This window comes from Cygnus atratus, chromosome 4 (assembly GCF_013377495.2).
Source record: "Cygnus atratus isolate AKBS03 ecotype Queensland, Australia chromosome 4, CAtr_DNAZoo_HiC_assembly, whole genome shotgun sequence".
Lineage (NCBI taxonomy): Eukaryota > Metazoa > Chordata > Aves > Anseriformes > Anatidae > Cygnus > Cygnus atratus.
This window is the reverse complement of record NC_066365.1, coordinates 68,806,047-68,831,122: the sequence shown is the minus strand read 5'-3', so window position 1 is coordinate 68,831,122 and position 25,076 is coordinate 68,806,047. Positions and strand designations below refer to the sequence as shown.

Here is a 25,076-nt window from a genome sequence, read left to right as displayed (position 1 = left end):
CCCTACTCCTAAATGGTGTGCTTCTGATACATGAAATATCAGACATCCATAACATGTAAATAAAATTAGGTGGGCAGATGCTATTTACCTTTGAACTGCAGACAAGTAAAAAGATTTATAATGAGCTCTGTAGGTTAGAAGTATCTTTCTAGTGGGAATCTGAGGTGGATTAACAAGAAAAATGTTAAACAATGTTTATCTGCTGCAAATTTTTTGAGCTTGTACAACTGAAACAGGTTATAGTCCTACCATTAATAGTTAAAACAATGTTTGATAGTTGGGAGTGAATGGAGGAGTAAGTACTATTTAGACAAGTATGTGCCGAGTTTTAATGACAGTCAAGGATATTAGCTATGACACTCTTGTCCACTAAACACACAAAACATAATTTTACACAGAATTTTGGTTATAGAAACTCATTTACTTACAAGAGAAGAAAGCTATGTTATTTTAAATAGATCAAAACAAATATGTAATAAACTGGTAATATTTTACTAGTTATATTATGTTTGGCTTAATTAAAGTGAAGCTACTGAAAACCTACGTTTTCTTTAGTAATACTAATGAATAAAGAAATGTAATTTCATGACACAAAGACAGTTCATGCTTCCAGTAGAGTTTTAAGCTCTACAAAGTACAAAGAAGGAATACTAACATTTTAATGACCAGAAAGTCAGAATCAGTTATATGTTTCTATCATGACACTCAGCTGTTCAATGATGGGTAATAATATATTGCAAATTTACTATTTATTTCTACAAAATGTCTTAGTACAGTATACTGTACTAGGAAACAAAAGAAATCCATTTTGACAATTCTACTAATAATTCTACTAATTTTCTTCTAAAGAAAAGATTTCAAGCAGCTATACTTTCTCCAAACTGCTGCTCTCCTAGGATTCACTAAATATAAATGAATATATAGACTAACAACAAATCTGATGCAAGAAGAGTTTGCAGCTGCTGTCTCCAAGAATTACTCTGCACACATCTGTCATCACAGATATCACCTGAATTTCAAGAATATAAATTCTGACTGATGCAAAAAAAAAGTGTTAAAAATTGTCTCTGTAAATTTTTTTTGATTGTTTTTGACTAAATGCCTGAACTTCCACGGTCCAGCAGCCATATGGCATATTTATTAATTAAAAGATTCCTTATGGTTTATTTGTGTTGGAATACATTATATGTCAAAATGATGCAGTGCAGCTTGATGTTAAATAGAGTTCACTCTGTGAACAGGCATCTTACTCTTTTAGCATCTTCCCAAAGAAAAGGCAGACAGGTTTAACCACTTTGTCTTAGGGTTGAAAGAGAAATACGTGATTCACCAGGAAATGATATTCCATATTTTCTCTTCACCTGTAACTATCTGACTTTTGGTTGAGCTGAATCTCTGTCTACATCAATCTGTGCTGATCAATAAATAAAAATATGCATGTGGGCTTTGGATTACCTTTCTTTCGGCACTGTTCAATGGTTTTCTTTGTAAATTCATTTACTTTCTTGTATTTTTGCATAAAACTCTCTATAAAGTGACTGGCTTGAAGAGGAGTAATTCCCAGGCATTCAGCAAGACGTTCTTTACCTGGTGCATATAAAAAGCAGAACAGAAATCCACTACATACTGTCACATTCACAATTAGTGGAATTAGTAAATCTACGTATCTCTATGAAAGAGAATGGATCTGATATACTATAGTAATATTTAAACAATGCAAATGTTTAACTTTGAGCTTGAATGCTTCACTCAAGTTAGTGGATTAAGAATATACTTAATAAGAAGTATATAAACAGTACATAATTAGGGAATTCCTAGTTATAATTTATACCTATAATGCAGTTGACATCTTTTTTGTTCACATAACTTCTGTCTGAAGAATCATTTTACTAGTTAAGTGTCGAAATGTGCAAAATTTTGAGGAGCAGATAAAGAACGTAAAAACAATTTTAAATGAATATAAATGTGAATGAAGATCTAAAAAAAAAAAGATGGAGATGCAGTTGGTTGAGTTTAGCTAGAAGTTTTGGATATCGTGTACAAATCACAGAAAGAACTAATGGCTGAAGCAATCAGACCAAGTGGCTTGATTTGAAAAAGGTAGTTAGGAGAGTGAGTCCCACATATTTCAGACAGTCTTAGGCTCCTCAATTTCTGTAAAAAACTGGGTCCAACTTGTGAGATGAAAGGGTAGGAAAAAGACATCCAGAATCAAAAAGTGTTTCAGCAGAGATAGAAAGGAATAATACCTTTTGGATAGTACATAGATGCACAATATATATTACATTGTATCTAAGAGCATCTATAAGATAAGATAGAAAATCAATCAAACAAACAAACAAAAAACCTTAGGACAGTTTTCCAGAGTGTGAAAACATAATCTAGGAGCTACAGTTTAAAGACATTTATAAACCAAACAGTTCCAGTAAAAATAAAACATACATCAACATTAGTCATAAGAGGTTTGAAAGACAGATATATTTGTCAGCTGCACAGCAACACAAACCAGCAGTGTCTGCAAATAACAAGCGGAGAGGGCGATGTCTCAAGGCACTAAAAACATGGAATAGTTATTGTCACCTTAATACTGTCAAGAAAAATTATCTAGCGTTTTTGAAAGAGAAAGGATTTCAGCCACCTAAATGCCATCACTGTCAGTTTGATGTGCATTTCAGAACAATTCTGAACCATTTTGTTCTCTGTCATGTCAGGATCTCCACTGAGCTCCAGAAACACTAGTCTGGACAAGGTGCTAAAATAAGAAATTCACATCTAGGATGACTCTTAGCTGAGGCCTGTGCATTTGTCTGACATCTAAGTAATTTTTTTTTTACTTCTTTGGTCAGAAAATGACAAATCTATCTGCTAAAGCACATATTGTTAATAGCTAGAAGACTGCTGTGGCTTCCTTAGAGAACTGCAACATCCATATGGAAGCCTGCTCTAAGGAACCTGCTTTGGCAGGCGGATTGGACCCAATGATCTCTCGAGGTCCATTCCAACCCCTACAGTTCTGTGATTCTGTGACATGTTGCAATGTCCATATTATCCTTCTAAAGAACTACTGCTATACAGAACAAAGCATTACATAAAATAGTCAGAAAATTAAGCCACAGTATCAATAAGGAAGTCCGAAAAGTTCCAGGGAGATGCAGTTTCTGGGAAGCAAAAAAAGAGGACTCTACAGCCATGTAAGATCACATTTCATGATGCAGGAGCACAGACCATGCTAAGCAACTCCCAGGAGTGGACTAAAGCTTCCTTGAGACTTCCCCTTAAATTATCTGTGTCAGGGGAATTGGTAGCAACAAACAGCCTGTGTGTTTTACTGTTCTCCATTCTATAATATCTTTCATAACTGAAAATAACACTATTTGCTTCTTTGATTTTCATTAAACACTTTGATATTCCTCTATGTTCTGTATAATTCAGGACTTGAACATAGTGCCACTAAATAGAATTGATTCCTTCTTTTACAGAAGTTTAAGTTGTATTTTCTGCAGCTGTATGGAGTGATTGAGGCTTAAGCAGATGAATATAACTGCTCCAAATTAAGCAAAAAGTCTGTAATACTGTTATCCATCTCAATATCTGGTATATTTATTAAAGTACCAACAGACATAGTGAGACTCTTCTTTCTTATATTGTTTTCTATCCTCCAAGATTATGGAAAAGACCTTGAAAATATAAACCAAGTGTAACTTAAAGCTAAGAAAACATTACAAAAATATTATTTACTACATGAAAGTAAGCATAATACAGGCAAGCTCCTCCAGAGGTCCCTTCCAACCTCAACATTCTGTGAACATGCTTTGAGACAATATCTGAATTCCTCTAATTTCATTGCAGTTATTCTCATCTCTGTGTACATACTGACAGAATGCAAAGTTTCTTAAAAGTTATACTAATTTTAGATAAAGACAAATGCTTCAGTTACATCAACAACAAATAAACAAAAATCAGAGTAATCTTTGTGTATGTCAAGGTAGCTATATTACCTGGATAATTTTGATGCAGAGTAGATTATTTAATAGTACTTGATATAAATAACAATATAATACAAAATTTTATTCCTTTTCCTGAATTCAGCACACTTGCATAAGTTACATACAAGGTAGGAATATACTGTAGCTGTTTATTTTGTAAGATGCCTACCTGCTCCATAAACCACTGAGTAAACTATACGCTTTGCTTGCTCTCTATCAGCTTGTTTCACTTCTTCACTTGGAATCCCCTTCCTAAATGAACAAACAAAAATAATATATTTTCAGTTAAAACTAATTTAAATGTTTATCCCCACAGAAAATGTATTTAACTACATACACACAAGGAATAGAAGCACTTAGGGGCTTTTGTCTTAGGCACCATGAATATACAACTTCTTCAAAACTTTCAGTGGTGATAGTCAACAGTAGATTTTATAGTAAATTTTTATAAATAGTAATTTTTTTTCTTTAATCTTCATCTAGTCATTTCCTTTGCTTTTAAATCAAATCCTTGGCTAGGAAAAGTCTTACTACTATACTATTAGTTCTTTAGGGTGAAAAGGCCCCAGTACTGATCCATGAAAAAAGTTAAATCTCCCCAGCAACAGCATTTCTTCAAGATATAAAGTGTATTGAGACTCTGAACATAAGTCTGACCTAAAGCTAATTTAAACAAAGGTTGTATATCAAGAATAACGATTGATAAAAGCATGTACCAAATCTCTTACATGTCTTAAAAAGCTCCACTATAGAGATACTTCATAAAACAGCAGCACTGGCTGTTTCTTAACTGGAGAGCATAGCTAGTTTACTGGCAGCAAAGCATTGCCCTTCCCACTCCCCATTCACTCACCAAGTGATGTAAATAGTCCTATGAAAGGGCTCATGGATTTAGTAATTTGCAAATTAAAAGCTAGACCTCTGCAATGACCAAGTTTATGGCACCTATGCTTTTTCTTATCCAAATATAGATTCTGAAAGAATACTGAATTACTGACAATTGACAACACTGATGAATATTGATAATTGGTTTAAATAGAAGTGCATTGAGGGGGATCTCATCTGCTCACACTCTGAAAAGAAATACCTACACTGTCTTTGGAACTTAGAGATTTACTGCTGGCAGAGATACCTGATTCACAAGGCACAGCTTGCAAATAAGTTTCCTCATGAGTATGTTCATGATGATTTGATCGCATTTTAAAATTCTGTTTGGTATGCTTTGTCATGAACGCTTTCTGTTATGAAAGATGCTTTATCATGGAAGTTTGTTTGACAAGCTTTGAAAAAATGTCATATTTCTGTATATCTTCTTAGAGTCTTTCACCATTATTTCACCGTGATAATCAAACACCTAGAAAATCAACAGAGCCACAGATTTGTGCTTGGTTGGCCCATACACTGATTTTAGCCTAGCCTATGAAAAGTGCTGGTATAATTAGGCTCCGAAAGATGAACAGGTAGGCCTTGGGTGCAATCAGTGTTAAGCAAGTCCTTATGGAAATGCAGATTTTTTTGAAGATGAAAAATAAAATTGAGCACAATTTCAAAACTTCCCTGGGCAAATAGCCTTTGGCTTTGTAAAAGTTCACATTGCCACTTTGAACAGTATAATTGCTTCAAAGATAAAATGGACTTTTCTCTGTTCGTTTTTTAGGCTGAGAGACATGAAGAGCTAGATAATCTGATAGACGATGTTTTCAGTGTCAAGATTATTCCCACTTAAGTCAATCATTTTGGTAGTTGGAGGCTCTTAAAATTTGCCTTCTCTGTTGTGCCAGGTGAAAAGGTCATGGCTCTTATGAATAAAACAGGCTGAGATTCCCAAATGTACCTGATTAAGATGACAGAGTGGCAATTGGAACTAATATGTGCAGAATTAGGAAACCAGACATCATCAAAGATTTCCTGAAGCAACTTCTGGCAGAAAGTCTGCAGGAATTTCCTGAAGGACCTGGCAGAAAGCTACACATATTCTTGGGAAAACATCTATCCAGAACCAGGAGGAAAAATAGAGTCTGGAGGGAAAATAGGAGTTCCCTAGAGAACAGACAGTAGATCTCACCGAAGGACCATTCTGGAATAAAGAGCAAAGACTGAAGAATACTTAAATTAGGGAAACTACAAAATCTGATTCTGTTTTCCTAGTAATGCATACTTCAAACTAGATGCCTAGAGAAAACAAGAGATAGGATTACAGCAATAGATTTTACATGCAGATTTGCTTAAGTTTGAGGTTAGAGACAACCAAGAGCCAAGGGGTGAGCAGGGGGTATGTTAGCTGCCAAACTCTTTGGAAAAGAAGGGCTATAACTGCAAGAATACAGTGGGCAAAAAGTCCTGGAGATCTGTAGAGGAACATGTAGACTAATCAGGTCGTGGTACTGAGGAAGCAACTCAAGCTCAGAGCTTTGCTCTTACTGCGTGGGACTGGTGGTTCTAGAGGAGCTTTAACAGTGCAAGACACCAGAACTTGGTAACGTGCACAGCAAAACCCGGTGTTAGGATTTTTAGGATTTTAAGGTTGATTTTGCATCATCCAAACTTCAACCTCAAGGGGCTGATAGAGAAAAACAGAAATAGACTTTGTTGTAATCACGATAGGCAGTACCAGGAGAAGGATCCTGTTTTGATTGCAAGCAATCACAATAAAACCTTGTCTAAGACAGTTAATGGCACAAATGGACCCGCATCATGTGATTACAGCAAGCATGACAGCCACTTTGCATTTCCTCATCTTCAGTTATTCAAGAAATATATGAGAAGCAAGTAGCATTTTTAGAGCGTTGTGACGAATTTTTCATTTACTAAAATGCTAAATACAAAGTGGTCAGTCTACACATCCTAGTGTGTCAGACGGGGAAACATGAGCGCTCAGCAGAGAGGCATTAAATCTAGCACCCTGGATACGTGCAAATGTATGTATCACACTCAAGAATCCTGAATAATAAAAGATGATAAAAGAAATTGCCATATAAATCACAAGTGCTCAAGTAAATAGAAGTCATTAATCAAAACTATTCCTATTTTTCTAATAATGAAAATGTTGTTTTTTTTTTTTTTTCTCCTGTTTATATTAACAATGATTTGGTTTCTACCTGTGATCCTTGATTCCTTCTGTAATAGAGTGGTACTTGTGCAGTTTGAAAAGACTGTTCCTTTCAATAACAAGATGGCATTAGGGGGTCAATTTCTCATACATGCAGTAACCATGCTAGAAATCCTCATTGGGCTTTCTTCTTGAGCCTATTTCCTCTAGCAATACATTTATTTTCATGACAACCTCCCCTATGAAGAGAGGCTGAGAGAGCTGGAGATGTTCAGCCTGGAGAAGAGAAGGCTCCACGGAGACCTCGTTGCAGCCTTTCAGTACTTAAAAGGGTCTTATAGAAAGGATGGAGAAGAACTCTTCACTTGGGTAGATAACCATAGAGCACAAGGGGGAATGGTCTTAAACTAAAATAGGATAGATTCAGATCAGATGTTAGGAAGAAATTCTTCACTGTGAGGGTGGTGAGGCACTGGCACAGGCTGCCCAGAGAAGCTGTGGCTACCCCATCCCTGGAGGTGCTCAAGGCCAGGCTGGATGGGGCTTTGGGCAGCCTGGGCTGGTGGGAGGTGTCCCTGCCCATGGCAGGGGGTTGGGACTAGAGGATCTTTGTGGCCCCTTCCAGCCCAAGCCATTCTATTATTTTATAACAAATTAATTTGTTACCAAGGGTTCTGCAAGAACCTATTTAAAGTTAAAACTTTTATTTTGGTTTTGGACTCATCACAGAATACCACAGTATTGAGAAGGAAACATTATCATCTTCTTATTTGTATAAGAGATGTTTAAGCTACACTCACAAAGAAAGCTATCTAATACATGAAAACAGTGCTGAATTGTGGTATGACATAAAATAGGTATCTTTTGGGGGTACACTCCTTTCAAACACACTTGAATCCAAAAAAAAAAGGAAGCTAAATGGGCATAAAAAAATCTTCAGCCTAGACAGTGACATAGAGGCAAACTTCAGCTCACTTAGTACTGTATGTACATCTAGAAGAACAGGAGGAATGTTAATGTATATGAATGTAAAATAAATTGATGCAGAAAACAAAACTTAAAAGAAAGAATTTGCTGGATGCTTTGTTGTGGAAGTCCTCCAGAAAATATGCATGCAGTTATTAGTTCTGGCATTAAACATGTTTTTCTGCTTTATGACAACTTTCTTATTACTCCATGTTTTAATAAGCTATTTGGTCAAGTTCATCATCAATATTACCATCTTCAATTTCTTCCTGACTTGCCATCTCCAGATGTGCAGTATTTCACCTCTTATGTGCCCACGCTCTTACATTCCTGTCCTTGGTGCATACTTATTTCAGTCTACTTCCACAATTCTGATTTGCTTGTCCTTTGCTTTCCTTTGTTTAGTACTGCTTTGCAAGTACTTTGCTTTATAGTTCTTTACTTGATACACATCTATTAGCTGAAATAAAGAATGGGCTTCTGTGGTGGAAGACACTTATCAAGTTCAGGTTAACAGATCTCATTATTCTTGGAAGGAGTTATCAGAGCTGAACAACCAGGAAAGGTCTGTGAGGACAGCAAAATAACTTAGCACAGAAAGTTATAGAAAATCTGACAAATGTGGTCAGAGTAGAGATATACAAGCTCTTTAAAGAGATGGTTCTACTATGAAGTAGGTTGTATGCCAAAAAGGGAATAGCTGCCTGGAAAAAGAAAAAAAAATGGAAAAAAAGAAAAGTTTCTAAGGAACCAAATTGTCAGTAAGAAATATACACAGCAGATACAAAACTTAAAACAATGCATGTGCAATTACTTTTTCAAGTATTTTGAATATTTTCTATAATTTCTCCAAAATGTTTTCATATATTAATGGGGTCTAAAGAGCATTCCAAAGACTTTCTGCTGAATTAAGTCTTAAAACTTATGAACACCAAGTTTCTTTATATCCAAGAAAAATATGGCAATCTTATTTGTGATTTAAAAAAAAAAAAAAAGCTTAGCTACAAACCAGAATCAGAATAATATATTTATTACAGAGTAGAGAACAAGACGGAATTATTTTTAAACTGCACAGAATATTATAAATAAACAATAAATGCAAATTTTGGTATACTGAAATTAGCACAGAACACAAAGTAGTTGAACACATGCAGAAAAAAAAATCCAAGAAGGCCACAGGACATAAGAATTGGGCAACAGCAAAATAAAACTTTGAGAACAGGTAGAAATGGAAGGAAACCAGTCTTGAAAGAATGCGATAAGACATTTCAGTATTTCTGGGAAATATTGCATGGTGACGGAAGTCGTCTGTTTATGTACAGTACATGGCAGAACAAACTTCTCCAACACAATATCTGGCAGACATGCATTGCCTTGTTCTGCATTACATTACACCAAGCTAAGCTCAGTCATAATAGCCACAAAGCTCTTGGCTGCTCTCCTGCATCTGTCAGTTAATCCAAGTCCTAGCTGGGAGTTGTTGATGCGGGAAAGGAGATGGAGTGCCCCTAAATTCCTTTTATACATAGTCATTAATGTCCAATAAATGACTGAATATACAACTGAATACACATTCATTCATCTGACTGCTCCTTTACACTTGTTGTTGTTGTTTTAATTTCTTCAGTGAAGTATATAAATCTGCCATTTTTAATCACTGTTGCTATGAAATACTGGTGAGGGTTATGTGTTTTCTAAGGTTGTGCCTGGAACGTTGCTGGCATATGAAACTGGTACAGGCAACTTACGTAATTAGTGGCAACTGCTCCATTTTATCGTGGTAACACCACTGGATATATCATCTTGGAGGTAAATTCGGAAAGCTTAGTTTTTAAGTGACATTGGCAAGCAGAATATATACCACAATATATTTGGGCATCCTAAACATACGGAAGAGATTGGCTCCACTATAACCTAGCCTGCTCACCATTAATGCGGCGTGCAAGAGTAGGGGATCTTTCTGAAAGTTACCATTCCATGACCAATGGAAAATACTGACAAGGCTCAGGCATAAGTTGTCTCAGACATTTTTAAATAATGTGTGGAAGAGATCTTGGCGTGACTTTTATGTGGCTAATCTCTGTTACAATACAGAGAAGAGGTGGGGAACCAGTCTCCTCAAAGCCACTGTCATTTCATAATAGACTATTACTTTTGTCTTGCATGATAAGCAAGGGCCAGGAATAAAGTATGTGCAGTTAGCCTACGTATTTTATCATACACAGTTTTAATGTACAGTTTGATGTACAATGTCTACTGAAAACCACATAACATATGAAAACCATATATATATATATATATATATATGCAGCTTCTCTAACTATAAGGCATTTACACAACTATGTTCTAAACAAAAAGTAGCTAGTTTGTCTTCTTCATAAGAAGAGCATAGAGACATCAGGATGAAAAATGAAACCTGCCTAGACTGCCCAGAAGAGTGGCAATAAAGGTAAGGTACTTTTCTAAAATAGCAAAGAAGCATCTATAAGGAAACGCAAACTAACTTCTTGTCAGGGGAAACAGCAGGTGAAATAGGTAACAGAAAGCAAGACCTTTCTGATATAACCCAAGTATATATTGATTAAGCAGTTTCTTCTTTTATTCTTGTATCTATGTTATTTCCAAGCACTTTTTGTGCCTGAATCAGATGTTACGCCAAATGCCTCTATTTGCATTTTTATCTTGATGTGATTTGCATTAGTGAGATATAAGGTTTTGGAATAACACAGAGAAGCTTCTCACCCAAGGATATGCTCCAATCAATGAATCAATAACATCAGATTCCTCACATATCCTCCTTTTCACCTGGAGTGTAATATACAGACTCCTCACTTAACCTGTACTCATTCCCACCCTGGCACGGGAAAGCAGAGATGTCTTGCAGTGGCTGTTGCTCACACTGGTGAACCTCTGGCATGCATTTTCCATGTAAATATGGGAACGTACTTAAAGATGGGAGGGGGTCACAATCTCCCAATCAGGGAGCTTAAATTTGTATTAAAAAATGTGTATTAAAAAATAAAATTTGTATTCTATTTCATTTAGAGGTTTTTATAAAAGCTTTCACTTCAGCTAGTTGTGTTCATCTTCTGTGAATAAAAGACTAAAGGACACTTCTCTGAAAGAAAGACTACAGGACAGTCAGCTTGATACTGTCCTTCCTATACCACAGCCAGTTCTTTCCTGCCACATTTTTGTCATTGTATCTCTTTTCCCCTTTGTATGCTACTCCACCAAACTGATTTTTAATTTATGTCCTTTTAGCACCAGGAGAAGCTTTACAACCCCTATAAAACTCTTTTTCAAGACTCCATAAGCACTTTATGATTTTAAAAGCCCTTCCAATGGTTAATTACAAAATAATTAATTTTGTCTGAGTAGCCTCTGTAGTCCATTGCACAAAGATTTATTTCATTAGTCCTAAACCTTCTGCAAGAGACCATGATGTTTAGCTTTCAAGCACTTTACAGAAGATAAAGACATATCTTTTTAGTTTGCTCTGTGGGCCAGAAGTCTTCTGTTGCTACATTTTAAAGTACCAGGAAACCAGATAAAGAGATTGCAACAAGGTCATGTCATAAATTATACCTATCATCAGTAACAATTTGTTGAAGGATTCATTTGGGAGTACAGTGATCCATTATCTTTACTAGGATATTTACCTGCATGTTTATCTCCCAGGTACAGAGGAGGTATGTTAGACAGCAGTTATTTTCAGTGCCCTTGACAAAAAAAGGTCAGAGATTTCTCTTTAAAAAGGTACAATTTTGGACTTCATTCAGAGAGATCAGAAAGTGCCTGATACCAAACGGAGGTTCTTGAGAGAGCACACCCTACCCTGGAACCTTCATATTTTCTCTCCTTCACTCCTGCAGGAACACAAAAGTGCTTTTCTCTTACAACTGTAGTTCTTTCTTACACTGCCATTTTCCCAGACAGGTGATGTTTGTTTCTGAGACATGACTGTTGAAAGAATTAATCAGCTAGAGGACATTCTCATGTCGGAGTCTTCAGCTTTAAAAGCAGAGAATGAAAGTAAGTCACTGACTGTGAATGTCAATGGTGGCGGTCACCATCACTGAAGGACAAATAAATCTAAACAGCTTACAAGGGCCATACAAGATAGGACAACAAAAGTCATCAGAGACCACTTGTTTTAAACTACATGTCAGGGATCAACCTCAAATTAATGCTCTCTTTCTTCTCAAGCTTTTCTGTAAGAAGCTTTGAATAGTTAAGAAGGAATGGAAGCCATGTTGGGAAACGGTACAGGTAGCTGTAGCAAAGTATCAAATAATTACCAGTACTGGCCCAGTCAGGAGTCTCATAATTTTATAAAGAAATAGAGTTTCAGAACAGCCTTAGCCAAATACCAAAAGAGTGAAACAGCAGGAAACAAAGTTCTTAGTACACAACCAAAAGATGATGTAACTGCAATTAGTTGCCCCATCAAACCACCAGCAAACAATGCACAGGTTGCTCAGGAAGAACAAGCAGGAGTATGTCACACTACATCAAAATGCATCTGTACAGTTCAGAAAAAGGTAAGAAGCAGACATTTAAAGATCTTAATAGCCAAAGAAAAGAGGAAGAATTCAATTATGATATATATGAGGATTTTCTGCAGAGAGGGATGAGATAATGAATAATCCTTTTCTTTCAGTATTCACTGACAATACCTCTTGCAGCTTAAATTTCTATTACGCTTATAATCACGCTGAATTAAAGGCAAAACAAAAACTGAAGTATGAGTTGTTTGTTTTTTAAAATAATTGGTGGGTTTGAAACCAAAGCTTCAAAAGTGTTTAGGTCTTAACTTCTGCAAAGAGATGTCCGGACACTTTCTATTAGACCTAGATCAAGCATGAAAAATTCCTCAATTCTCCAAGTTAATACAGTATGATAGTATTTTCCATAAGCCTTACTTGATTTCTTTGGCACGTATTAGCTAGATTCCCAGTACTATTGTGCAAAATGCACCCATTACTTCATCAGTTTCCACATTCTAAAAATTCCATCAATGAAAATCTAATTACTATTGTCGGATTCAATCCTAAAAATGAATTACTTATAAACTGTGTCAAAATGTGTAGTAGCACCTCAAAACATTTTTAAAATAGTGTGGATCTGTAATACCTGCCTTTACATTCTTGATTTCATCAAGATTTAGCTTGAAAGTCAAGTTAAAGTTAATTGAGTTAAATGAAATAAACTGAAACATCTCATTAAGATCTGGAGAGCGCTCACAAAATCTAGCATTTTATCAAAACCACTGTAGGTGAAAATGACTGTTTGAAGATAACTCTTCATATACAAGAAATCTTCTTCATGAAATTACCAAAGCCAAGCATTGTCAAACACCGTGAAACAACTGAGGACTGCCCTACATCCCCGGAGCTTGCTTTTTCACTAGTTTCTGTTAGTTGTGGTGATCAAAACTCTAAAGCTTTGTTTTTCAGTTATTCTAGACTGCTAAGAAACCATCTGATGTGCAATAATAATAAGCTTCCAAACTGATATAAAATTAAGCTGTCTGGTTAAGCTTGTAGTTAACAACCTGGTTTATTTAAAGTGATTGTTTAAGTCTTCTAAAAAACAAAACCCATTATGCTTTCTGAAGACTTTATTCCCTTTGCCTTATTATTTGCTAGTCTAAACAAATGTCACAGCTGTACTTCTCCAAGGGACTGTAAACTACAAGTTGAAATTTTCATAAGTTACCACTCAGTCTGTAACTGTACAAGACAAGTCCAGTGTTAAATTTGATTAATATCAACTGTTGCAAGTAAGCTATCAAAACAGATAGAAATTGCTGTGCTGAAAAAGTAAAACTGTTAAAATAGTCCACACTGATGCCCATGAGGTTTTCAACATAGAACTTACGATGTTTTAAAACTCTGATTTGAGAAGGCATACTGAACCTCCTCCTTTTTACCAAATTTCAGGGGTGGCAGAAGGAATGGGACACGGGAATAGGGGGATAAAGTGGCAGCAAATTAAACTGCTGCATGAATGCTTTGTAAAAACACAGTATAATAATTGAATACTGCAAGTCAAAATCTAGATCTATCTCCTCTATCTCAACATAAAAGTTCATAAATATCTATGTTCATGTGTATATATATGTGGGTATATGTATTTATACCCTAATTTGTGGAGGCTGTGCTGCCTAACATAGGTATTCCAAAGGCAAAACAAATACTATTACAGCTATCACAAAGATTGTATTTGCAAATGCCACAGTTTTCAAGTGTTTCCTGTCAAAATCTTTTGAGTATGATTTCTTTTATTATGCAAAAATCTAACAGTTACAGTCATTCATTAATAAACAGACATTTCCACAAGTGATGTTTGTTGTGAGAGGAATGAAAAGCTCAAACTAGAATTAATGCTTTTTGCCTAATGCAAACAAGCTTGATTTTAAATAATGACACTTCTTCAGAACAATGATTTAATCTGGTAGTCTTACAGAAATTTAGGTAAAAGTGATGAACTTTATCGTTAATGATATTCCAGAGATATAAACTGAGGATTCAATTACAGCTGATTTCACAAGGATTTCAAGTAGGTATAAGAGACTGCCTAATCCCAAAGCGACTGTAATAATAGCACAGAAAAAATAAACTCAAATGCAATATACAGAGAACTTGGAGCTTGTCTTTCAAGATACTCCACAACAAATTGTCCTCCAATATACCACACAGGAACAAAAGTAGATAGCACACTGACACCATTTCACCCCCTCTAGACTTTAGTAATTGCAAAGCTATCCCTACACAGCTTGAGAAATGCACCCTTTCACAGTGTCTAAATAATAATAATAATTAAAAAAGACTACTGCTTTTCTGCAAAGTTATTTGAAAATAAGAATTATTAAAGCATACACTTTTTGTATAAAGTAGGGGGTGAACAATTAGAAACAGAGAAAAATGTAATATTTGACCACGGAATGACAAGGAAAGAGTATGGTTTGGCTGGAGAAAGACAAATGCAATTTCAGTATGTGACAAGTTGGTTATTTCCAATCATGACAGGGCAATATTAGTTCTGCTGTACAATGTACTGTTGAGATTTTATCTGGGTAGCTAACTTAATTTGGTCACCATGTTCGAGAAACATTAATTTGAAACAGGTATGGAGGTAGGCTATCTGAATACTGAATAGTGAAAAATCAACCATATGAAAGGAGATACTGACTATATCAACATAAAGAAATTAAACCCGTCCATAAATATCCTGCAGCAGTGGGGCTAAGTGGAAAACAACATCACACATCCATAGTTCATAAATCTCTAACCATCCAAACATGGTGCTGCATCCACCAGCCTGGTAGAAATAATCCCTGGCCCATGCTAGTTCAGGAATTGTGCCCAGGAGCTGTTTGGTCCAGAGCCACAACCACGATAGCGACCAATTCAGCAACGCAGATACTGAGTGCCAGCAACCAGGAACATTCCCTGGCACTAAATTTACTAGGATAAAGGTAGCCTCTCAAGTCATGATTTTTTTAATTCATCATTCTGCTAGCCCAATTTCATGACCAAAATTAACTCGCGTTTCTTGACCATGATACAAATATACCTGAGGCTGTGTTGTGGCACAGAGATTTCAGAGCTTGCTTAAAAAGCTAGCTTTGCTAACTGAAGCAGCTTAGTGAAGCAGTCAGTCAGTGCCACAGAGGCTCATTTTCCTTGCCAAGAGGAAATACAGATTAACTTGCATGGAATTCCATGTAGTCATAACTAGCTGCTCCCACCACTAGTTCATTAAGTTATTTTGGTGACAAATACCCTGAGAAAAAGTGTCTAGTTTCCTTAAAGAATGAGGGCTGAGAACACAATTGATTGCCTTCCTGAAGTAGTTATGCAAAGCAAACTCTGGGCATGTAAGGAGAGCTAATAAAGCTAATGGACAATGTTGGCAAGAATAATTTATCTAGATAAACTATAGGAATAAATAAGGTAGAAAGTAAAAGGAGACTTCAAGCCAGAAGAGGAATGGGGAATTCAACAGCTTCCAGTAGAATTATCTAGGCTAAAACTAGCTCTAAGTTGAGGCCCCACCAATCTATGGAAGAGAGTTTATGACATTATCACCTGAAAAAGTTTTTATGGCTAATAAGTTCCTTCTAGTTTTATACTCCTGTGTAAGACCAGGCATATTTTTACCAAGTGTAAAGCATTACCTAGCAGCGTAAGATTCTGCCTTACTTTTTCCTAGAGCTTCTCTTCCGAATGCTTCTCTATTTCTTAATAACTACTGTCACTTTGTCAGCATCTTTTCCTACCGTTACATTTATTCACACAGAAATTCAATCTGTCACTGTAGTACATCATAGATGTTAAAAATTTCTCAAGTACGACTTGAAGAAATCTGCAATACTACAGCTGCAGGAGCTGCAGGTTACAGCCTCACTCACACCTATTTTAGAAAATAAGTAATTATTAAACACCAGATTCATAACAAGTAGTGTCTCAACAACTAGACTTGCTGCCACAGCATACCTGCCCCTGAACGTGATTTGATTTGGAAGAGCATGACTTCCCATTTAAACTGAATTTGTGCCTGAACAGCGTGTATAAAGCAAATTCCTCATTCCTCTCCCTTTATCAGTAATACTGTGAATAAGAAAAGAAAGATACAAGATATAAAGTAAGAGCTATTTTGGATATTAATCAGAAGAGAAGTGATACATAAACAATGAGATGATGGGTAAGTACTAATAATTATTCAGTTTTAAGTACTGCAACAATCATTTCTTCAGAGTCTATTCCAATAAAAGAAAAATAAAAGCAGAAGCCTTGAAACTAATTAGAAATGATAACGCTATGATAAAGCTGGGTAATCCGATGCTAATGCAAGAAATTAACCCTTTGTCATCTAGCAGGTAGCACTGAGCTCCAAACCTTGGGATTTAGGGTGAATCAATACTGGCTGAGTTACACAGCCAGACTGCAGAGCTGAAAGACCACAACACAGTCATGTATTTCTGAATGGAGACTCCGGCAGAGATCTTCAGTTACACATATTCAAGGTGAATGCCATATAATACACATGAAAACTTTTCTCCACTCTCTTCAAAAGCAGGATTCTAGAAGTTAGCCCAAGTACTCCACGGCAAAGAGCAGCTATGTCCATAATTTGTCTTAATACTGCAAAACAGTTTCACAATCTTATATGGGCTCAATGGCACGAAGTATGACTACACTTCAAATCCAAAAAAAAAAAAAAAAAAAAAAGATTTGATTTTCCAATGCATGACTTGAAATGAAAAGAATTAATCCAAATTCATTTTAGACTTGACATTAAGCTCATAAAAAGTGGAAAAAGGGGAATCCAAGAGATTGCAAGTTGTAATGTCTGGTTACAAGAGTATGAAATAGTCTGGATTATCCAAAAATTCTTTAGACAACAATGGAGTCCTAAGAGTCCTGAGCTAGTATATCTCACTATTTAGACAATGAACAAAAACTGATAGACCCTTAGCTGGGGGAAAATGGAGCTGCATAACCCCGTGGCTGCATCTTGTAGCCATATGTCTGCTTATGTGGATGGGAGAAAAGGTAAAGCTCTTCCCATCTCCTCAGTAGAAGTCCACCTGGATAAACATGATTATCCCATTACTCCTTAATAAACTAACAAAAACCCAGGTGACATGTCTTGATTAACGAAGCCTTTTTCAAGGGCTTGGTGATAATATTTTCATAAAATTAATATAGAAATGCAAATAAGAAGCATTAGGACAATGCTCTCAACATATGGTTTAATTTTAAAGTAGTCCTGCTTGGAGCAAGGAGTTGGACACGATGATTCTTGTGGGTCACTTCCAACTAGGGATATTCTCTGATTCTAATCATAGCTTGTTTAAAAAGCATTTAGCTACAGATGTGGCTTTTGCCTCTCATAAATCCATTTATCTCATTCAGGTTTTACTGGCCTTTTTTGCTATTTAGTATTAGCCTTGAATTTAAGTTGTAGAGTTAGGACTAACCTTTAAAGTTGTTTTTTTTTTTTTTTTTTTTTCATCTGAAGCTTGATGTTTGCAGTTTTAATTAACAATAACTTAAGGGAGTAGGCAGCTCAACTTAATTCAATGTTTGCTACACCATACATTTATATAAAGTAACTAAAAAAAAGTCAGTGCTTTGCTAAGGATGAATGTTGATTCATCCTTACAACCTATTTGATACAAAAAAAAAAAAAAGTACTTGAAACAAGATTGTATAAAACAGGAATGGGCAAGTGTATATGTATTTAGTCAGCCTACCACCAAACATTTGTGGATACTCGACCTTATCTTCTTCAAACAGACCCAGTACACTATCTTTTTGTATAATTCAACCCATGATGACTTATTTTGATTTATTTCAGGAACATCCAAAATCCCTCTGCTTATTTCCTGTGTTCTTCACAACTCAGCGGGGTATCAACAGATAAAACTATTGTCAGTAAGTATCCTGAATTTCCAAGCAGCTGGAAAAACAAAATTCACCTATTTCGCTATAGTTCCTGATGGACCCAATGCACAACACAGTCTGGTTCACATCGACATTAATAGAAATAATCAGTTCCTTGAGTCCCCTGCTTGGCAGGCTGTAATTAAATAAATTTTCTCCACTTCCTAAAGGAAGACAGTCTCTAAAGAAAAAAAAAAACAAACTTTCTGCACTGTGGTCTTTTTATTCAAAACTGGTTGACCTTAAAACACAAAAACCCACAACTTTCGTCCTTCCAATATGGTAATACCAACTAGTTCTGTGCTTTGCTTCTTTCTAGGCTTTTCCTTGAGTCAAATCCAAAATTAGCATGTCCTTCTCTTACCAAAATGGTTTTCTATATATTACCAACATCCCACACATACATCAGCTGAGGAAACATGGACTTTTATATCCAGCACATTTTGTTAACAGCCTGCAGTTCCCGAGATTATTGGAAATTAAGTGTTCAAGTTCCTCTGATTCCGGCACAGATTATATAATGTAAATGAAAGGCTCTTCCATATCTTCAAGTGTCAGCCAACCTAACCTACACTACAAAAATGGAAAGGAATGTTTCTCAGAATGATTAGAAGTGAATAATTTTATAAATCCCTTGGTATTCTATAATAGATACACATATTCTTAGTTCAGGTATTAGCTACCAGTGCTACAAAGAAATAATGAGACAATGTCCTCTTATTCTGCAGCCATTTTTGAGCTCTCTGCAAGCGACATAAGTAGAATGATATACTTACTAGAAGATAATGTCAATACCTAGAAGAAGGACATCTATTCATGCTGTTCTCCACCACCACCAAATAAAGCAAGAACACGAGGAAGCAGATGGATAAATGAGAGAGAAGTGAATATTTTGGGGTGTGTATTTAACAAAACTCATGTCAAACTGAAGCAGGAGCAGCTAGACCACTATCAAACTCCCCAGACTTTTTCCAAGCATTGCCTTGAGCATAAGCATCGTATGCAACTGACTGCCACAAATCCTCCTTTTTTTTTTCCTTTGGTACAAAGTACATATCACCCTGAAAGAGTATCCACCAATTACCTTGTTACTTTAATTCACCATCAGTAGTTAACGTGTACAGGATAAATTATAGTTTAGAGGTAGAAATTAATAGTTTAAAAAGAATGTCTGTCTTAACACTGGAATGGTGGCAGTTATCAGATTATTCGGGTAATTATCTTTTAATACACAGTACATCTGTGTATTGAACAGTATTAGAGATATTCCTCGACTACATGGTACTATAGAAATATTTTTAATATGGATTATTAAAATTCTCTACTCTTATTTTTATCTGCAGAATATAAGGAAAATTCATTCCATATAAGTAAATTTTTATATGTTCTCCAATTCAGATTGGAAAGTATACAAAAAGAGTTACAGAATACAACATAAAATACTAACACACAACTGTCCAACAATCTTAACTATAATGGGGTGATTTTTGAGGCAGAGATTAACAGGCATTTCGTTATGCTGGAGCTACACTCGCTCAGGTGACAACCTATGACACAGGATACATTAGAGAAGATGCCTAGGTCACTTCTCACTGTGTGGAAGAGTTTATGCACAGGGAAAATCATCCTACTACTTCCCCAGAAATGAAAATATGCATTTTACAGTAGTAACAGATTTGTGCTCACAATTAGATCATACTGTAAACAATTTACTAAGGAGCCTTCTAAATTGCTCCCCTTTTCAGGTAGTAAATATAACTTACAGAAAAGGACTATGTACCTTGAAAAGACATCTAATGATGTTTCTAGTTTAAATTTGCATTGATTTCAGAAAGATATTGTGGTCAACAGAATGTTCCTTGTTTCATATACTTATATTCTTCCTAGAGCCTACAAATTAGCTGGGTATTCCCATAGCTAAACTTCCGAATGTGAAAGTGCTAGAGTTTCATTTCAATACATTGGTAACTAATCTACTTATAAGGCTTTTTTCTCTGAAGCTCTTTGTTTAAGAGGATATATAGTCTAGATGTTTTCACATCTTAGTTCGTAGTTACCATATAGACAGGGCAAAATATTTTTGTAAATCTTGTAGGACATCTACAGGAAACACATTTAAGTAGAAACTAAGAAGATGAGAGGCTGCAAAGATATCTGTAATATCTGGTTGGTGCCTGCCAATGGGTGCCTTAGGAATCATTCACTAGATAAAAGCATGACCCTGTAATGATTTTCTACAGACTAGAACATAAAGCAAATACCTGAAGCTCTACCCACTTAGTTTTAGGGACTTGCCTTGGGATGATGCTCACCTCAGAGCAGTAATCCTACATTCATTTTTTGAATGAATGATACACGGTCTGAGTGGAAGTCCATCTCCAACAAATCTGTACTGGCAATTGCATAAGAAACTGTGATACCTAGACCAAATCTGAGAAACGGATGTGGATACCTACATCCAAATCTATGAACAAACCCATTTGACACCACTAAGTGGCCCCTGAAGCCTGGATATCCCTGAATTCTCGGCACATCTCAGGGAACACTTCTCTCCTAACTGTTCAAAAGGCTTCTGAAATTCTGCATTGTGCACGTGTTCATCATAGACCCACTCTGAGCACACCTGACCTCTACTGTGATGCCTGTAGGAGCCAATCTATGAGATGTAATCCAATTACAGCATTATTTACACACAGTTTCTGTCTATAATATGCTTTTATTTTTATTTTAATTATTATAATTTCATACTATAGGTGGAGGGGAGTACCACCTTGAAATATTTTTCAGGGTACTAAGGGCCAGCAACTCAGTTCTCTCTTCACTTGGTGGGATTCACAGACAACTCTTCCTCCCAGTGACATGCAGTTAAAGCATGGTCTAATTTCCAGGCCTCACAAATCCAACTTAGATATTGAATCATAAGGCCATATAAACATGGTTCTGAGGGAGAATGAAAAGCCACCTCAGCTATCCTTGGAAAAATCTGATTGACTCATTCCTTCTAGTGATAGATATTCCACAGTCTTGAGAAGTAATCCACCTCCGTATTTATTTACCTTTTCTATTAAAAAGCTTTAATGTTAACCAAAACATCTCTTACCACAGTGTAAACTCATTCATTATGCTTTGTTCACTCTCTACCCTACTCTCTGCAACAACTTTTATATATTAGAAGATTATTATCATGTGTCTCCTAAATCTTATCTTCTCTCAGCTGAGCAAGTCCAATTATTTCAACTTTACAATCTTTACTGAACAGAATCTCAGCTGCAACAAGACAGTAGCACGGAGTGGAGAAGCTTTCATACCCAGTCTAATTTTGCTCTGTATCTTCCTGAAATGAGACAGATGCAGATTTGAATGCTTGAAGGTTAGAAAAGTTGAACTGAGGTCTCCAAGCACCTAGCTATTGTATAAAAGCTGGACACAATCACCACTTAAAAAGAGTGAATCCTGCTCACTTTTTTCAAAATAAAATTAAATAAAATCTGTCTAGCAGGTGTCTTCAGGTATGGACACAAGTGACTGGCTATCCTTGTCACTCTGTTCCAGCTTTCTAAGAGGAGCTCAAGCACCTACTTCTGTAATTAGAATTTCTCATTAGCTTCTCCTAAATGTTTTTTTGGCCAGCATGTAGATTTTTTCACCTTTTGAGATGCATAATTTGGCACTGTATAGGGAACTTTGCAACTCAATGCTGGGTTTTCTATTCTATGTCAGGTTGAAGAACCTAAAACATAGGAAGTATATCAAACTTTCAGGTATCAGAAACATCCTATTAAACATCGGAACGTAGTGATGAGATCTTCAAGCTTAAAATGACTAAGCTAGTTCCAGAGCCATAAAAAATGTAGTTGTGTTTGTAGGGCTAGGCTGCCATCAGGACACTTGATGGAGTAGCACAATGCTGTGCTGGCTACAGCTGAACTCATCACTAGCAGGGATCTCCAGTTCTCTAAGAAAAACTCTGAAGAAGCAGGGGAAAGGACTTACCCACACATTGAAAGAATAGCAAGAAAGAGGCAAGAATTTGCTTGATTTGGGAACACTGAAGCAGTACTATCCCCATCTCAAAAAAGCACACAGGCAGGAAGGTAGGACAAAATAACATTTATTGCATGCTTAAGTGCTTAGCTAAATCAAGATACTCTTCCTGGACTTTGACCCGGTATGGCCTATACCAGTATATACTATGGCAGAGGAACATCAGCCTACTGAAGAGTGACAAATGAAGAATATGAAAGAGACTGGTAGACTGATAGAATCAATTAGTTTGGAAAAGACCTAAAGATCATCAGATCCAATCATCCACCTAACACTACAAGTCTACTGTTAAACCATGTCCCTAAGTGCCACATCTACACATCTCTTAAAGATCTTCAGGGACGGTGACTCCACCACCTCCCTGGGCAGCCCGTTCCAGTGCCTAATCACTTTTCTGTGAAGAAATTCTTCCCGCCATCTGATATAAACCTCTCCTGGCAAGGCTGATTCCTCATGTCCCATCACTTGTCACCTGAGAAAAGAGACCAACACCCTCCTCACTGCAACTGCCTTTCAGGTAGTTATAGAAAGCGATGAGGTCTCCACTCAGCCTCTTTTTCTCCAGACTAAACAGCCTCAGTTCTTTCAGCTGCTCCTCATATGTCTTGCTCTCTAGTCCCTTTACCAGCTTCATTTTAGTCACTGTGCCTCTAACTAAAAAAATAAAAATCACAGACTCCCTAAAATGGAGTAAACATATTTTTCAGCTTCCATCTTTGAAAGGGACTTTAAGATATGTCCATCAACAACATTTTAAACACAATTATTTATTTTTCATATACTGTGGAAAAGCTAGCTTAAAGAAGTAACAGCATTTTCATTCAGAAATTCATTGTCAGTTGTACGTCTTATGGCAGTTAGGTCTCTCTGCAGGTCAGACAGCTGCCAAGACAGTTCTCATCATCTTCAGCACTGTGATGATGACGTGGCTTTTCCAAAGGACTATAACTGTCACAGGGCATCATGACAATATAACACAAGGTGATCTTGTAGATAGCTGGAATAAGTTATATCATGTCTTTTCAAAATTAGAGGCGAGACTTCAAACTTTACTCTGTGTTCAGTAGTGAATAGATCATTAATGTAATGCGCTCTTAGTGTTCTTGTGTTAGAAGGTGTTGACCTGTCATTTAAGGCTTACTCTCAGTAGACCACAACAGTACTCTCCATAAGATAATGTAGGCGATAGCATATGATAATCATTACAGAGAGGCTAGGATAAGAGTAGGAACAGTACTAAGCATATACAAGTGAATATTAAAATCTATTGAAATCATCTTGGTTTTAGCTGGAGATGCTAGGTTACCAGAAAACATATTGGATGTACAAGGCAGAGACGAGCTTGGGCTTTTCACTGACAAAAACAGCCAATAGAAGCAAATTTACTGAAAAGTGGCCAACAGACTTAATTTTTATTTTATTCCATGGAATTAAATTCCAAGAACATTTTTTTCATGTGGAAGAAGCAATATGAAGACAAAACACGAGACTAAGCATCAGATTGCCCAGAAACTCACAAAGTAAGTACCAACTTCTGAATTTTATCTGAATAACAATTTCAGAATAGTTCTGTCGAACAGAACACACAATACTGCTTGCTGCATATAGTTAAGCAGCTACAGTATTTACAGCAAACAGCTGAGCGTGCTGCAGGGAATTCCAAACTGGTGGAGGCTGCGTTACTTCTGAGATGGGCTCTCTCCATAAATTAGCCATAGGAGTACAAGATTACAGCCTGGTCTTCTACAGAGGAGTGCCTCTCAGCTAGGTTTACTGGGCTGGGTATGGTGTTGCATGTGACACTGAAGTTCAGTTTCTGAGTTAGTGCTTTCTTTCAGCCTTTTGCCATGATGCATAGGCATTGTCTGGGTTGACATATATTTGTGCATCTTTACACTGCACTGTTGACAAGTGTAAAGTTGGCATACAAGTAATGTTTGATAGAAACATCAATCCAACAGATTTCCAAGACAGACATCTCTACCAACAGGTTTCCAAGACAGACATCTCTACGTCCCAGACGCATTGAATCCTGGTAGAGCATACCCAACCAAATTAAGAAACAAAAGCTTTTATACATAGGAGATCTTAATTCAATCAGAAAGTCATACTGCTAACCTCTTGGCAGAAACTGTCCATCATGTGTATTCATCACCAAAAGCTAAAAAAAGACTGTAAAGGTTTTTTAAAAGATTACATTTTAGATAGAAGACCTTAGCCTGAAGGATATGTAAGGAATGGAATTAAGATTCAGGTGAAGAAGTCATAATGCTTAAATTTATATATAAGTGAATAAACTGGTATAAATCTTGGTCTGACTCTGGGATGTGGCTAAGATTTTATATTGTCAATATAAATTTCAAATGTCAATATTGTCAATATATTATTTATGTTTTAGTATTTATTAGCCTAAGGATTTTTAGATGCAGAAAACCTGCTAAGAGATATCTGACACACATTCAGAAACTGGAATGCTATCAGACACTGACATTAACTTAAATTTTTTCTTCAGAGGAAGCTTCTGAAACTAATTCATTCTTTATTGATTTCTTTCAGAAAAGAAAAAATGGTCAA

At 36.2% G+C, this 25,076-nt stretch overlaps 1 protein-coding gene across 1 annotated transcript in view; it reads right to left on the bottom strand.

The window, feature by feature from the left end:
• The window catches only part of POLN (DNA polymerase nu), a 99,493-nt gene that overhangs the window by 27,332 nt on the left and 47,085 nt on the right, over positions 1-25,076 (bottom strand). The window contains 2 exon segments of the mRNA XM_050710576.1: positions 1,456-1,587; positions 4,156-4,238. Of these exon segments, the coding sequence (XP_050566533.1) occupies positions 1,456-1,587; positions 4,156-4,238 (215 nt within the window).